The following is a 12,766-nucleotide window of genomic DNA, read 5'->3' as shown; positions in this document are numbered from 1 at the left end:
GAGGGTACCTCTGTAGAGTGCCAGGCCCAGGACCCACAGGGCCCAGATAGCATATGAGCCAGAACCTGTGGGCAGAGGAGAGGAAAAAGGCTGGAGATGTCAGCAGGAAGAGAACCCCAGTGCCCCACTTTTAAGTTTACATCTCTATCTGTGACCACTGCTACCTTCTTCTCCCAGAAAATCAGATACTGATTCCTCTTTCAATAAAATTTTATTTTAAATCCTTAGTGAATATCTAAGAGGAAAATATAAAGTGCTTGTCTTTTTTTTTTTTTTTTTTTTGAGACGGAGTCTCGCTCTGTTGCCCAGGCTGAAGTGCAGTGGCCGGATCTCAGCTCACTGCAAGCTCCGCCTCCCGGGTTCACGCCATTCTCCTGCCTCAGCCTCCTGAGTAGCTGGGACTACAGACGCCCGCCACCTCGCCCGGCTAGTTTTTTGTATTTTTAGTAGAGATGGGGTTTCACCATGTTAGCCAGCATGGTCTCGATCTCCTGACCTCGTGATCCGCCCGTCTTGGCCTCCCAAAGTGCTGGGATTACAGGCGTGAGCCACCGTGCCCGGCAGTGCTTGTCTTTAGAGTTGGGAGGTCAGGGAAGAGGGAGAGGCCCCCTGGGTTCACACCATTTGGAATTTCCCAGTCCCTTACAGATGAAAGAGGGTGTATATGTCAAAATTAAAAAAAAAAAAAAAGGATAAAAAATTAGCCTTGAGTGCTCCACCAGCCAGTGTGTGTGAGGATTTTCAGGATACAATTATCACAGACAACTATTGAGAATTATCATAAAGAGGACAGGTCAATTGTGTGAAGAATGAGTCTATTTCAAAGGAGACAGGAAGAACAAAGAGGTGAGGTGGAAGATGGGTACCCCACGCTCTACACCAGGGACAGAATGGCTGCCTGCTGCTCTGGAGTCTCCTCCAGCAAGTATCGGGCAAAGGCCTGCTCCATCTGTATTGGAAGAGATGGAGAAGAGTGTCTTAGTGAGTGCATCAGGGACAGACACCACCCCCAGGAGCTCCTTCCCCACTAGGAAACCCCCTTTGCCTCCTGGAGTACCACTGCCCCCGCTCTCATTAGATGGGTACTCTGCCCCTGCTCTGAGCTCACCTTCACTGTGATAAGATTCTGTGGAGTATGGCTGGGGCCACGGCTCTCTTCCCAGAAATTCAGTGTTACTTGGAACTTCGGAGGGGGGCCTAGGCCCTGGAAGTACCTGGCCAAGTCTGAAAGAGAAAGGGTCAAGGGTTGGAAGAACAAAAAGAAGAGAGGGCCACAGGCAGGGAGGCAATAGTGAGAAACTCATGATGGAGAGAGGTAGGAGGGGGTCCTGCCACAGCAGGAGCTGCAAGGTCAGAAGTACTTGGAACTAAATGCTACTCACCCATGTGCAAATAGGGAAAGGGTGCCCCTGCCTCAAATAAGTGCTTAGAAGTAGATCACTGCACAGCTGAAAAAGCTCTCTGCTGGGAGAGTTTAGAGTCCTCCCGGGCAGCAGCCCTGGCTGCTAACACAGATGTGCCCAGACCTTTGCTGCTTGCTCACACCCTTCCAGTGCTAGGGTACCCATGGCGCTGGGAACACCCACACTCTGCACCCGTGTACACCTAGTCCCACTCTTAAGGTCAGGTTTAGAATTGAGTAGGAGCTGGAATTGGATGGGAGAGAAGTGCAGCCCTAAGGCATGCCTGGACTGTAGTAGAGACAGTGCAGCCAGGGCCAGAGTGTGTGATGTGTGCCAGCTCTCCCAAATCTGTGTATATAGGAGAAGGCCACGAAGCTCAAAATCTCTGTGCCAATTCTTCTGTGCACGTTCACATAGTGACTGCATGCTTCACTGTGATGGTGTTCTTCAAGATACGACACTCTTGTGCTGGGCTCTACCTGAACCACCTCTTCCATTGTCTTGGCTGGAGGATAGCTGCCAGGTAGCTGCCAAGCTGGGCATATGGCCACACAGGATGTGCACCACACAAGTGCAGGAGTGCCATGCATAGGCTACATGGAGGATCTGCTGGCAGATAGGGAAGTGGCAGGACCCACCAAGTTGGGCCCAGGGGGTACTAAGAGGTAGGGGGTGGGAGCTCAGGTGCCCAGAGAGAGCAGCCTCACCTCTGCAGAAGTAGGCGGTTCTGAAGAGCTCCACGCACTCGTTGCTGGGCAGCAGATGTGGGCCTGGCCCAGGTGGAGCCTGGGGTGCGTTCCAGGAGATGGGGATGGGGCAAAGGCGCTGCACGAAGAGGCCTCGGGGGTTGCTGGCCACCAGGATGCCCCTCTCAAGCTGGCTCAGCAGGCGCTGCGTGGGCTCCAGTGGGCCAGGCTTGGGGAACAGCACCTGCTCCATGCTGCTCTCAGAGCCTGAGGGCTCAGCCACAAGGCGGCAATCCAGGCTTTGCACCTGGGCCTCGCCCACCACACGCCCGTTGTAGATGAAGGTGAGCAGCAGTGAGTAGTCTGGGGAATAGAACAGCCCTACTTGGTGCTGGAGGAGCATGCAGGCTGGCAGCAGCCCCTCCCCAGGGGAATAGCTCCACCTTCCCTCCCTGCACCAGCCAGGGGATTTCTTCTCAGGTTTTCCTGTCACTCAGGCAAGTAGCTAGTATGTGATTGACCATGAGGCCTCAGGGTTTAATGACCAGGGGCTTGTAGTTTACTAGAAGGTCCCTTGAGATTGGGCCTCTGTTTGGCCCAATGAAATCAACGTCTCAATGTAGATTTCCAGGAGAGTGTATAGGGTGATATTTTTGGGAAGCAAGCTTTTTGGAGTCTGGCCAGGCATGTGGAATTCTCGCCACCTAGAAACCAGTGCCTTGGGCTATGGTAATGTGGGCACAGTTTGCTGTAAGCCCTGACTGACTAGATAATGCATGCACAGTCAAAGGTGGAAGACCTCGGGGCACAGGGCACAGGAGAAAGTCAGAAATGCCATGTACCTGGCTCTGGAGGAAGCAGAAACTCCAGGGACCTCTGATCCCCTTGAAAGGGGGCCTCAGTTGTGTCTGTACCTGGAAGGGAAGCAAAGGCACTGGTCATTCAGAGTGGGACTGGGGAGTCTTGGGCCAGAGGGTGTGGCATGGGGGACAACACAAGAGGCAGGGCAGGTGGTACCTTCCTGTGGCTCAGGGCTGCTGCTGCTGCTGCTCCCGATGTCTGAATGGAGTGCTCCCCCACTGGCCTCCTCCTCCCCCTGCAGACACAGTGTCTTTTTTTTTTTTTTTTTCTTTTTTTGAGACAGAGTTTTGCTCTTGTTGCCCAGGCTGGAGTGCAATGGGGCAATCTCGGCTCACTGCAACCTCCGCCTCCTGGGTTCAAGCGATTCTCCTGCCTCGGCCTCCTGAGTAGCTGGGATTACAGGCAGATGCCACAACACCCAGCTAATTTTTGTATTTTTAGTAGAGACGGGGTTTCACCATGTTGGTCAAGGCTGGTTTCGAACTCCTGACCTCAGGTGATCTGCCCGCCTCGGCCTCCCAAGACACAGTGTCTTTCATTGGCCCACCTCTCCCTCTAGTTACTGTCCTGCCCTCAGGCCCGCCCAGTTCCCTTTCCATCTCTTACATTATTGAGGGATTCCTGGAGCACAGAGGGACTGAGTGTGCAGTTCTGCATGGCACCCTCTTCCTCCTTCCTCTCAGAGGACACAGAACTGTGCTGTCGCTTTGATGGTGATTTCTGAGTCCCTGGCTGGCCTGTGGAATTGTTGAGGGAGACAGAAAGGTCAGGGTCTTGAGCAGGGACAGAGGGTAAGGGAGAGGTCTGAGGCAGTGAAGAATGCGCAAGCCTAGGAAGGGAAACCTGGGTAGCAGCCCCCAAGGGCACGGACAAGGCAGAGCTATGAGAAGCCTGGGGGAAGCCCGCACATCTATCCTTCCTCCCCAGTCTGCTGAGTCTAGGAGTGGTTGGGCAAGGGGAAACCCACCAGAGAAGGCTCCTGGTGGCAGCAGCCGATACACCTTGTAGGGCTCAGCAACATCCATGCGGCCCCTCTTAGGAACCTCCTCAAATTCAGGACTCTTGTTGAGTGCACAGCGCAGGCGAGTCTTCCAGACAGCGGGGCCTCCTGTGTCCCCTTCCTTATACTTTCCCTTAAATATTGCCCAGGCCTAGGAAAGAAAGCAAGGGAAAAAGAGGCAGTGTGTTACAGGCTCCAGCTGCCCCTCCAACAGGACTGGCTTTATGGGCGTACAGCTCTAAGCTCAGAAGGGATCATGCAGGGTCTGCGCTCTGTGTTGCCATCTTGAAATCCCCAGAATTTTTTTTTTTTTTTTTGACGAAGTCTTGCTTTGTTTGCCAGGCTGGAGTGCAGTGGTACGATCTCGACTCACTACAGCCTCTGCCTCCCTTGTTCAAGCAATTCTCCTGCCTCAGCCTCCTGAGTAGCTGGGACTACAGGCATGCGCCGCCAGGCCCAGCTAATTTTTGTATTTTTAGTAGAGACGGGGTTTCACCATGTTGGCCAGGATGGTCTTGATCTCTTGACCTCGTGATCCACCCACCTCGGCCTCCCAAAGTGCTGGGATTACAGGCGTGAGCCACTGTGCCTGGCCAAAATCCCCAGAATTTTTGAACAAGGCCTCCACATTTTCATTTTGTACTGGACTCTGCAAATGATGCAGCTAGTTTTCCTCTCCAATCTCTCCCTTGTCTGAAACCCAGGTAGACGCAAGTGCTCGAGGGTGAGTGTACCAGTGTATACACCATCCCTCACGCAGAGAACAGTGGTTTCCAAGCCCTTTCACCTTGAAGAAGGCAGCATCCTGGTCCTCTCGGAAGTCCTGCTTGCCTGCATGCTTCCAGGGAATCCGGAACATGGTCTTAGCTGTATCATCCCAGCACACTCCAGGGAACTGCCCGCTCTCCACTTGCTCCACCACCCAGTTCCGGAGTTTTCGGGTACAGCGTGCCCTGCCTGATGCCATCCTGGGGGATAAGAGGAGCAGGAAGCGTCAGAACTGACACTTTGGGAGGGAACATCTCCTGAGACCCTGGCCATTGAGACTAGATTCTGGCAACAGGTCCCAGAGATCCCATCCATTTTCTTTTAGCTGTAGACACATTTCAACACTCTATGAGACAGAATTGTTTCCTTTCTGCCATCACTAGCAATGACAAAAAACAAAAACAAAATAAAAACCCAAACATTGTTTTTAGCATTCTAAGCTGTGATACCTGGAAGGAAACCTTGGGCATTGGTCTTAATTTTAGGACTTTTCAGAAATGTATTGTTTAGGAAGTAATTCCTTTGGTGATCATTCCTGGTGAGAGGCCCTGTCTAGATTCCCGAGCATCAGCAGAGGCAGGCTCTGCTGAGATGCATCAGGCCCTTCACCCACTGCCCCACAGCCTACACAACCTAGCCTCTGACCCCCACCCCTCTGCCATCCCTAGGAGTAGGTGGGGCAGGAAGCAGGGGTGGGGGTGGAGCTGCAGCACAAGTGGGCAGGGCCAGACGGCAAGGAAACAAATGGTCCACTGAGGCTGGGGCAATGAGCCTTCTTCCCTGAACAATCCAGCAGTAGGTCCTTCTGACCTTTGCCTACAAGAGTCTGAGGTGCTGGCCTTTGTCAGTCTCATTCTCAGGCTGAATCTCCCACTTCCTGACTTAGAGGTCTTCTGTCTATCCCGCAGTCTAACAGAGGGACCCCTAGAATCCCTTACCCCCAATCTGGCTGGACTTTCTAGCCCTAGATCCCAGGCTGACTCCCATTCTTGGCTGATCTTACCTGAGTTGCTGTCCAGGCTGTTGCAGGGCTCAGACGACCTCAGCTTAACTCCTGGCTGGGCAGCTGATCTCTCCACCCCTTTCTACAGTCCCCACCCTAAGTTTCGGTTCTCCTCCAGGGAGGGCCTTTTCCCAGAAATCACGTGGTCTCAGAGTTGCAGGGAACTGGTGGCCACCAGAGGGCAGCAGCATCTAAGCATCTCACTATCAGGATGCCACTGTCGCAGCAGGGGGGCCCTGCTCTACCGGCTCACCTCCATCCTGGCTCATTCCCCTTCCTCCCTCAGATACTCTTGCTTGTATCTGACCTTCTCTGGGTGACACTGCGGCTTCCCCAGGGAGGCCAGTTTCCTGGAGTCAGGCTTGGGACCTCTGGATTGCTGTGTACACCTGTGCATCTGTGTTCCCCTACAGTGCCCACCTGATACATACTGGGTGACTTCAAATACCAGTCGAATTCGATGAAAGGAAGAAAGGAGGCAGGGAGGGAGGGAGCCCAGGCCAGGTGGCTGGATGGGGAGGGCCTCCCTTGACCATCCAGGGTGTCAGCTCCTTCCTGGTCCTGAGTCCAGGGAGGGTCAGGCACTAGGTTGCAGGGGGCCCTTTTCAGCAAAGCTCTGTTCACCCCACTCTTTCCCTGGTGCCCCTAGATGGTGGCACCAGGAAGAAGGACCACCAAGAAGCCTGGGTGGTAAGATGCCTCTTTATTGGTGCTGGAGCTGTTCCTGAGGGAGTAGGCCATGGGACCCTCATCGGGACCCTTACTCTCAGCTACTTCCTCCTGCGGGGGATACTCTGTCCCAAGGGTACCTCTTCTGTCAGCTTCTGCAGGAGAGAGAAGGTAATGATATTAGGAGCCTGGAGCTCAGACACAGCCTGCACCAGGTGACTTCTGTAGGGTGGGGTCAGAGGTGAGGCTGGGTGGAGGCTATACCTGTAACAAGCGGGCCTGGTAGGCAGGGGGATCCTCTCCAGCCAAAGGCTGGGGGCGTACGTGTAGGTAGCGCTCAGTGGCCGTCTCCAGTTCTTCCACCTCATACAGGGTGGCTGGGTCCAGAGAGTGGGCATTGATGAGGCTCACAAGATACTCTTTGTAGTGTGCCCTGGGGAGAAAAGGGAGCAGAATATTTGTTCTGTTGACTAATATTAACTGAGTGTGTCTAACATAGCTGGGCTCTGAGACACTTGGACGAACAAGATTAACAACCCCTGCCTGTGCCCACACTGCCTGCTACTATCTATCCACGCCCTTGCCCAGAAAGCTTCCTCCCTTCTACCCACTGCGAGACCTACTGCTCCCAGGGACCCACTTTACTGCCTGGGCATGCCCTCACCACTTCTACCCACCGCCCAACACCATGCCCATGTCCTGCTGACACTCACTGGCACAGGCCAGCATAGCCAGCTGGAGTTTCCTTGCCACAAGCTTCATCCCTGAGCCCATTGGGAACCTCCTTCTGCTCCATTACTCGACAGCCACCTGAAGGTGAGGGAAGAAGGGAGCCTCTGTTGGGAGGCCAATAACCACAAAGCTCCAGAACTGGGATACTCACAAGGTAGGGAAGGCAGCCTCCAAGGAAGGGACTGAGCACAGCAACTCCCGCTTTCCCAGTGGTGCTGGTGGGTACTCAGAGGTGCCATCAGCGGCCGACCATCTGATACAGAGGCAGGAATTTGTCCCTACTTTTATCCAAGCTGGCTTTTGGTTCATAAACACATACCCTCTTGAGATAGCTTTTTTTTTTTTGGTTATTTATCTCTTGACTAGTTAACTTACTTATTCTGTGAAGGTCTTACCTCTTTTTTTTTTTAAATAGAGACAGGGTCTCACTATGTTGTTCATGCTGGTCTCAAACTCCTGGGCTCAAGTAATCCTCTTGCCTTAGCCTCCCAAAGTGCTGGGATTACGGGTGTGAGCCACCACTCCTGGCTACCTCTGTTTTTTTTTTTTTGTTTGTTTTTTTTTGAGATGGAGTTTCACCCTTGTTGCCCAGGCTGGACTGGAGTGCAGTGGCGCAATCTTGGCTCACTGCAATCTCCGCCTCCTTCTGGGTTCAAGCGATTCTCCTGCCTCGGCCACCCGGGTAGCTGGGATTACAGGTGCTTGCCACCACACCTGGCTAATTTTTTTTGTATTTTTAGTACAGACAGGGTTTCACCTTGTTGGCCAGGCTGGTCTCGAACTCCTGACCTCAGGTGATCCACCTGCCTTGGCCTCCCAAAGTGCTGGGATTATAGGCATGAGCCACTGCGCTTGGCCACCTTTTTTTTTTTTTTTTTTGAGACTGAGTCTCACTGTTGCCCAGGCTGGAGTGCAGTGGTGCGATCTTGGCTCATTGCAAGCTCCGCCTCCCAGGTTCATGCCGTTCTCCTGCCTCAGCCTCCTGAGCAGCTGGGACTACAGGCACCTGCCACCATGCCCGGCTGATTTTTTCTATTTTTTAGTAGAGACAGGGTTTCACTGTGTTAGCCAGGATGGTCTCCATCTCCTGACTTCATGATCCGCCTGCCTTGGCTTCCCAAAGTGTTGGGATTACAGGCATGAGCCACCGCACCTGGCAGGCCACCTCTATTTTTTTAAAAAAAAATTTAAAGCCTACAGCACCTGGTATTCCCAGCCAATCTCTCATCCAAGTACTAACTAGGCCCGAACCTGCTTAGCCTCCAAGATCAGAAAAGATTAGTCACATTCAGGGTGGTATGGACTGTAGACTTACCTCTGTCTACACTGTAGGAAGTGAAAGAGGTTAGAACCACACGTAACACCTTTCTGTTACCCTCATGGAATCTAAAACAGTGCCCTGCAACTAGCAGGTCTCATTAAACACTCATTGAGTTAATTAATGAATTATGATCATTTGGGAATGGGAGAAGAAAATTAGTATTAATGCCTTCTTGGGTACCAGGTTCTTTAAAGATGTCTTACGTAAAGTGGCTTAGCTGTGAGGTAGATACTACCCCTATTTTACAGCGGAAGAAACAAGGCCTGGAGTCTCAATTAACTTGCCAAAGGGCGTGCAACAAGTGGCCCCAGACCCAAGCCTCCCCTTTACCCATCATACAGTGGGAACCCAGCACACCATCTCTTCTTCTCAAAGGCTTGTCCTAACACTCACCTCCAGGGACTGCCCGGGCCCCAGCTGGAGGCTCTGTATTAAACATGACATTATTGTCCTGAGGAGGAGAGACAGATGGGTGTTACATTCCCCTTGATGCCAGTCCCTGTTGCATTTCCTAGCATGAAGTCTTTTCCACTCTTGCCCACCCTGGGCCCAGTCTTCTTCTCTCCTGACCACCTCTGACCTGTAGCAGCTTCTGAAGCCGGAGAGCAGTCCAGTCCCGTAGGTAGAAGAGACAGTCTCGAGGGTGGTGGCCGTGCAGAGACTTTTTCACCCTGCAGTTAGGGTCTGGACATTTCTGGCAGAAACCCAGATGGGAGAGAGGAAGTTGGAGACTGTTGGGGTCCTGGCCTCTCAGGAACCCCTGCGTGAGGGGTGTATGGGTGAGGGGAGATGGAGACATTGGAGGAGCAAGCAAAGGGTAAGGGGATAGAGAGTTGTGCTTTACATCCCATTGACCTCTTCTCTTCCCTGGGGCCACTCCTCAATGGCCTCTGCCTCTCAAACCCAATGGAGGCCCCCACCCTTCCATCCCTTCGCCAACTCTCTGGGCTCACATTCTTGGCATAAAAGGCATTGTAGCAGCCGCTGCAGAACTGGTGGCGGCACTGGGTACAGTGAAAGTGCATGCAGCCTCCTCGGGCCAGGGCATACGAGAACTTGCATTTGGGGCAGTCTGCAAAGGACAAGAGGTCAGGGCTGGAGCTGCCGCTGCAACTCAAGGCCCTCAAGAAGAGAGCTGCTGGCAATGACAGGCTTCTGAGCAAATAGGCCAAGTGGGGCAGCCTTACCAATGCCATTTTCCTGAAGATACATTGCTAGGCCCTGGGCCTGGTATTCTGGGTCATTCATGCGTTTCCAGTTCTGGAAGTCCTCACAGCTCCGACCTCGGTGCTGCTCCTCCCACTGCCGGAGGGAAAGTAGGCTTCACGTGGGAGCTCTATCCCATCCCCTGGCCCTTCTTCCTAGCCCCTCCACTCACATCCAGTGGTCCCCAGCTTGGTTTATGTCACTGCCACCTACCATTTGCTCAGATCTAAAAATGAGAGGCCATCCTTGGTTCTTTCATTTTCTCCTACCACCTCACACTCCTTTTGCCTTGTTTCCACCCCACAGACCATCTCAACATTATCCCCTTTTCCTTCATCCCTACTGCTACCACTTTACTCCAGGTCACTATCAGCCCTTGCCTCAATTGCTTGCCCTGGTTACTAGTCTGTTTCCCATTCCTGCACCCCTAGGATCAATTCTCCCCATAGCTGTCAAAAGGACTTCAAAATTGTAAGTCAGGTAGCTTCCACAGTATTGGTGGTGTTTTTGGTCCCATGGTAGTCTCAGGTGTTCACTTTGTTTTAGACATGATGCAGATGAAATTTTTTTTTTTTTTTTTTGAGATGGAGTCTCGCTCTGTCACCCAGGCTGGAGTGCAATGGCGTGATTTCGGTTCATTGCAGCCTCCACCTCCTGGGTTCAAGTGATTCTCCTGCTCCAGCCTCCAGAGTAGCTGGGATTACAGGCACATGCCACCACACCTGGCTAATTTTCGTATTTTTAGTAGAGACGGGGTTTCACCATATTGGGCAGGCTGGTCTTGAACTCCCGACCTCAAGTGATCCACCCACCATGGCCTCCCAAAGTGATGGGATTACAGGCAGAAGCCACTGTGCCTAGCCAAATATTATACTTCTTAAAAGATAAATGTGGCTGGGCATAGTGGCTCATGCCTGTAATCCCAGTACTTTGGAAGGCTAAGGCGAGGGATCACTTGAGACCAGGAGTTGGAGGCTATAGTGAGCTGTGACTGCACCAGAGGACCCCAGCCTGGGTGAGAGTGAGTCCTTGTCTCTAAAAATAAATAAATAAATAAACGAAAGATAAATGAGATAGTATCACCCTTGCTTTTTCTCAGAATGAAGGCGGACGGATACCTGCCTCACTTGGCCTCCAGGGCTCTCCAGACCTGGCAGCTGGCTTCTCTCTGACCACCTGCCACTCCCACCTTGCTTTCCAGGCTCCAGCCACACAACACTTTTTTCTGACTCTGGTCCTTTCCATGTGTTGTTCTTTCTCTCCCAAATGTTCTCTGCGTGGCTGGCTTCTTTTTAATGTTTAGGCCTGAGCTTAAACCATTTTAGAGAAGACTTGTCTGACCTCTCTACCCTAAGTAGGTCCACTCTGTTACCCTGATCTCAGATTCCTGTTTGTTTTCTTCATAGAACTTAAGCCTATGTATAATTAGTTCCTCTGGCTTACTTCCCTTCCTTCCTCCTCCCCTTTCCTTTCTCTCCCGATTTCCTCCCTCCCTCTGCTTTCTTCCCTTTCTCCTTGTGCCTAGTCTTTCTGACTAGTCTGTAAGCTCTTTTGACCTCAGAGCTCATATCTATTTTGCTCTCCAGTATGCAAACTCCCCTGAGTCTAACACAGTACCTGGCAGTAGCTCAGCAAGTATTTCTGAAAGGATGAATGTGCCTCACCTGGCGCTTGCAGCGCACACAGAAGGTCTGGTGACACTGGGGACAAGTCGCCTCCAGCTGCTCACGCTCATATATGAAGCCAAAGGAGCACTGTAAGTACAAGAGCATAAAGTTATCAAAGGCCTGACATGGAACCATCCCCTGTCCCTCCGTAGTAGCTCCCCTGGGCAGGCCACTTACCTGGGCACACCACAAGAACTTGGGGTCCCGCATCAGCACACCCTCGGTCAGTTTCTTATGGAACAACGCATAGGCATCTGGCTCTAAGCTCTCTCGAAGCTGGGGACAGGATGCAGAGGTGGTGGGTGGGAGGGTTGCTATTCAAAGCTCAGGGTACCTGAGTCCTAGAGGGGCTGCAGTACCTGGATGTCAAGGGTAGAGAAGTAGCTGAGCAACTGTGTGTCATCGGTGAGGTCAGGGCGGCCACAGGCAGGGCACACCATGTCTGTGATGTGCTTCTCCTTCAAGGCGATGGTGAAGTGCTGGCGGAAGCAGTCAGGACAGATGGTGCACTCACAGGAAGTCAGGGCCTGCATCTGGAGGGTGAGGGGTTGGAGGGAGGGGGTCAGAAGCCACAGCTGCCAGCCTAGGGAAGAGGCAGTGGCCAGGTGTCTACTAAGAAATCAGGCTCTAATTAACAACTAGGCAGGGTTAACAACCTCAAGTGCCAGCAGGGGCCAGGCAGGCAACCTAAACATCTGAAGACAGTCAGGTGGAGGAAAATAGACAATGGTGACACCTAAGGTAAAGACAAAAGTACCTATAAAAACATTCATATTCCATTAAATATACAAGTAACATGCTTGAAATGACAAAACTATAGAGGTGGAGAACAGATTCATGGTTGCTGGGTGACTAGAAGTGGTGGCAGAAGGGTATAATTAAAGAGGTACATGAGGGAGTTCCTCTGTGGTGAGGAAACAATCTGTATCTTGATTATGGTGGTGGTTATATGTATCTATACATGGGACAGAACTGCACAGAACCACACATACACACAGCGGCACATCCACGTGAAAAATGAACAAGACCTATAGTAAAGCTAACGTTGTAGCAATGTCTATTTCTTGGTCTTGATATTGTACTATAATTATATAAGAAATCACCACTGGGGGTCGGGCATGCTGGCTCACACCTGTAATCCCAGTACTTTGGGAAGCCAAGGTGGGCGGATCACTTGAGGCCAGGAGTTCGAGACCAGCCTGCCAACATGGCAAAACCTTGTCTCTACTAAAAATACAAAAATTAGGCCAGGCACCATGGCTCGTGCCCGTAATCCCAGCACTTTAGGAGGCTGAGGCAGGCGGATCACCTGAGGTCAGGAGTTCCACACCAGCCTGACCAACATTGAGAAACCCTGTCTCTACTAAAAATACAAAATTAGGCAGGTGTGGTGGCGCATGCCTGCAATCCCAGCTACTCGGGAGGCTGAGGCAGGAGAATCGCTTGAACC

General features: G+C 52.1%; 2 protein-coding genes across 4 annotated transcripts in view; both read right to left on the bottom strand.

The window, feature by feature from the left end:
- Positions 1–801: 801 nt before the first annotated feature.
- On the bottom strand, positions 802–6,009 carry IRF9 (interferon regulatory factor 9). Its single transcript, XM_011970985.1, has 9 exons — positions 5,722–6,009; positions 4,738–4,918; positions 3,918–4,101; positions 3,557–3,687; positions 3,107–3,185; positions 2,932–3,003; positions 2,111–2,452; positions 1,109–1,224; positions 802–949 (listed from the first exon to the last, which is right to left on the bottom strand). The coding sequence occupies exons 2-9, from the start codon at positions 4,915–4,917 to the stop codon at positions 875–877; spliced, it is 1,179 nt and encodes a 392-aa protein (XP_011826375.1). The 5' UTR covers position 4,918; positions 5,722–6,009; the 3' UTR covers positions 802–874.
- Positions 6,010–6,403: 394 nt separating this feature from the next.
- RNF31 (ring finger protein 31) overlaps positions 6,404–12,766 on the bottom strand; it is a 14,039-nt gene continuing 7,676 nt past the window's right edge. For 2 of the 3 annotated variants that reach the window (XM_011970953.1, XM_011970952.1), the window contains 10 exons: positions 11,676–11,849; positions 11,494–11,592; positions 11,314–11,403; positions 9,631–9,745; positions 9,397–9,515; positions 9,024–9,137; positions 8,837–8,894; positions 7,104–7,200; positions 6,655–6,823; positions 6,404–6,545 (listed from right to left, as the gene is read on the bottom strand). In XM_011970953.1, coding sequence (XP_011826343.1) covers positions 6,492–6,545; positions 6,655–6,823; positions 7,104–7,200; positions 8,837–8,894; positions 9,024–9,137; positions 9,397–9,515; positions 9,631–9,745; positions 11,314–11,403; positions 11,494–11,592; positions 11,676–11,849 — 1,089 coding nt within the window. In that variant the 3' untranslated portion in view covers positions 6,404–6,491. The remainder of the gene's footprint in view (positions 6,546–6,654; positions 6,824–7,103; positions 7,201–8,836; positions 8,895–9,023; positions 9,138–9,396; positions 9,516–9,630; positions 9,746–11,313; positions 11,404–11,493; positions 11,593–11,675; positions 11,850–12,766) is intronic. The other variant, XM_011970954.1, reaches the window with a different exon arrangement.

The sequence above is a fragment of the Mandrillus leucophaeus genome, unplaced genomic scaffold, assembly GCF_000951045.1.
Source record: "Mandrillus leucophaeus isolate KB7577 unplaced genomic scaffold, Mleu.le_1.0 Scaffold980, whole genome shotgun sequence".
In the NCBI taxonomy this organism is placed as follows: domain Eukaryota; kingdom Metazoa; phylum Chordata; class Mammalia; order Primates; family Cercopithecidae; genus Mandrillus; species Mandrillus leucophaeus.
This window is presented reverse-complemented; position numbering and strand designations above follow the sequence as displayed.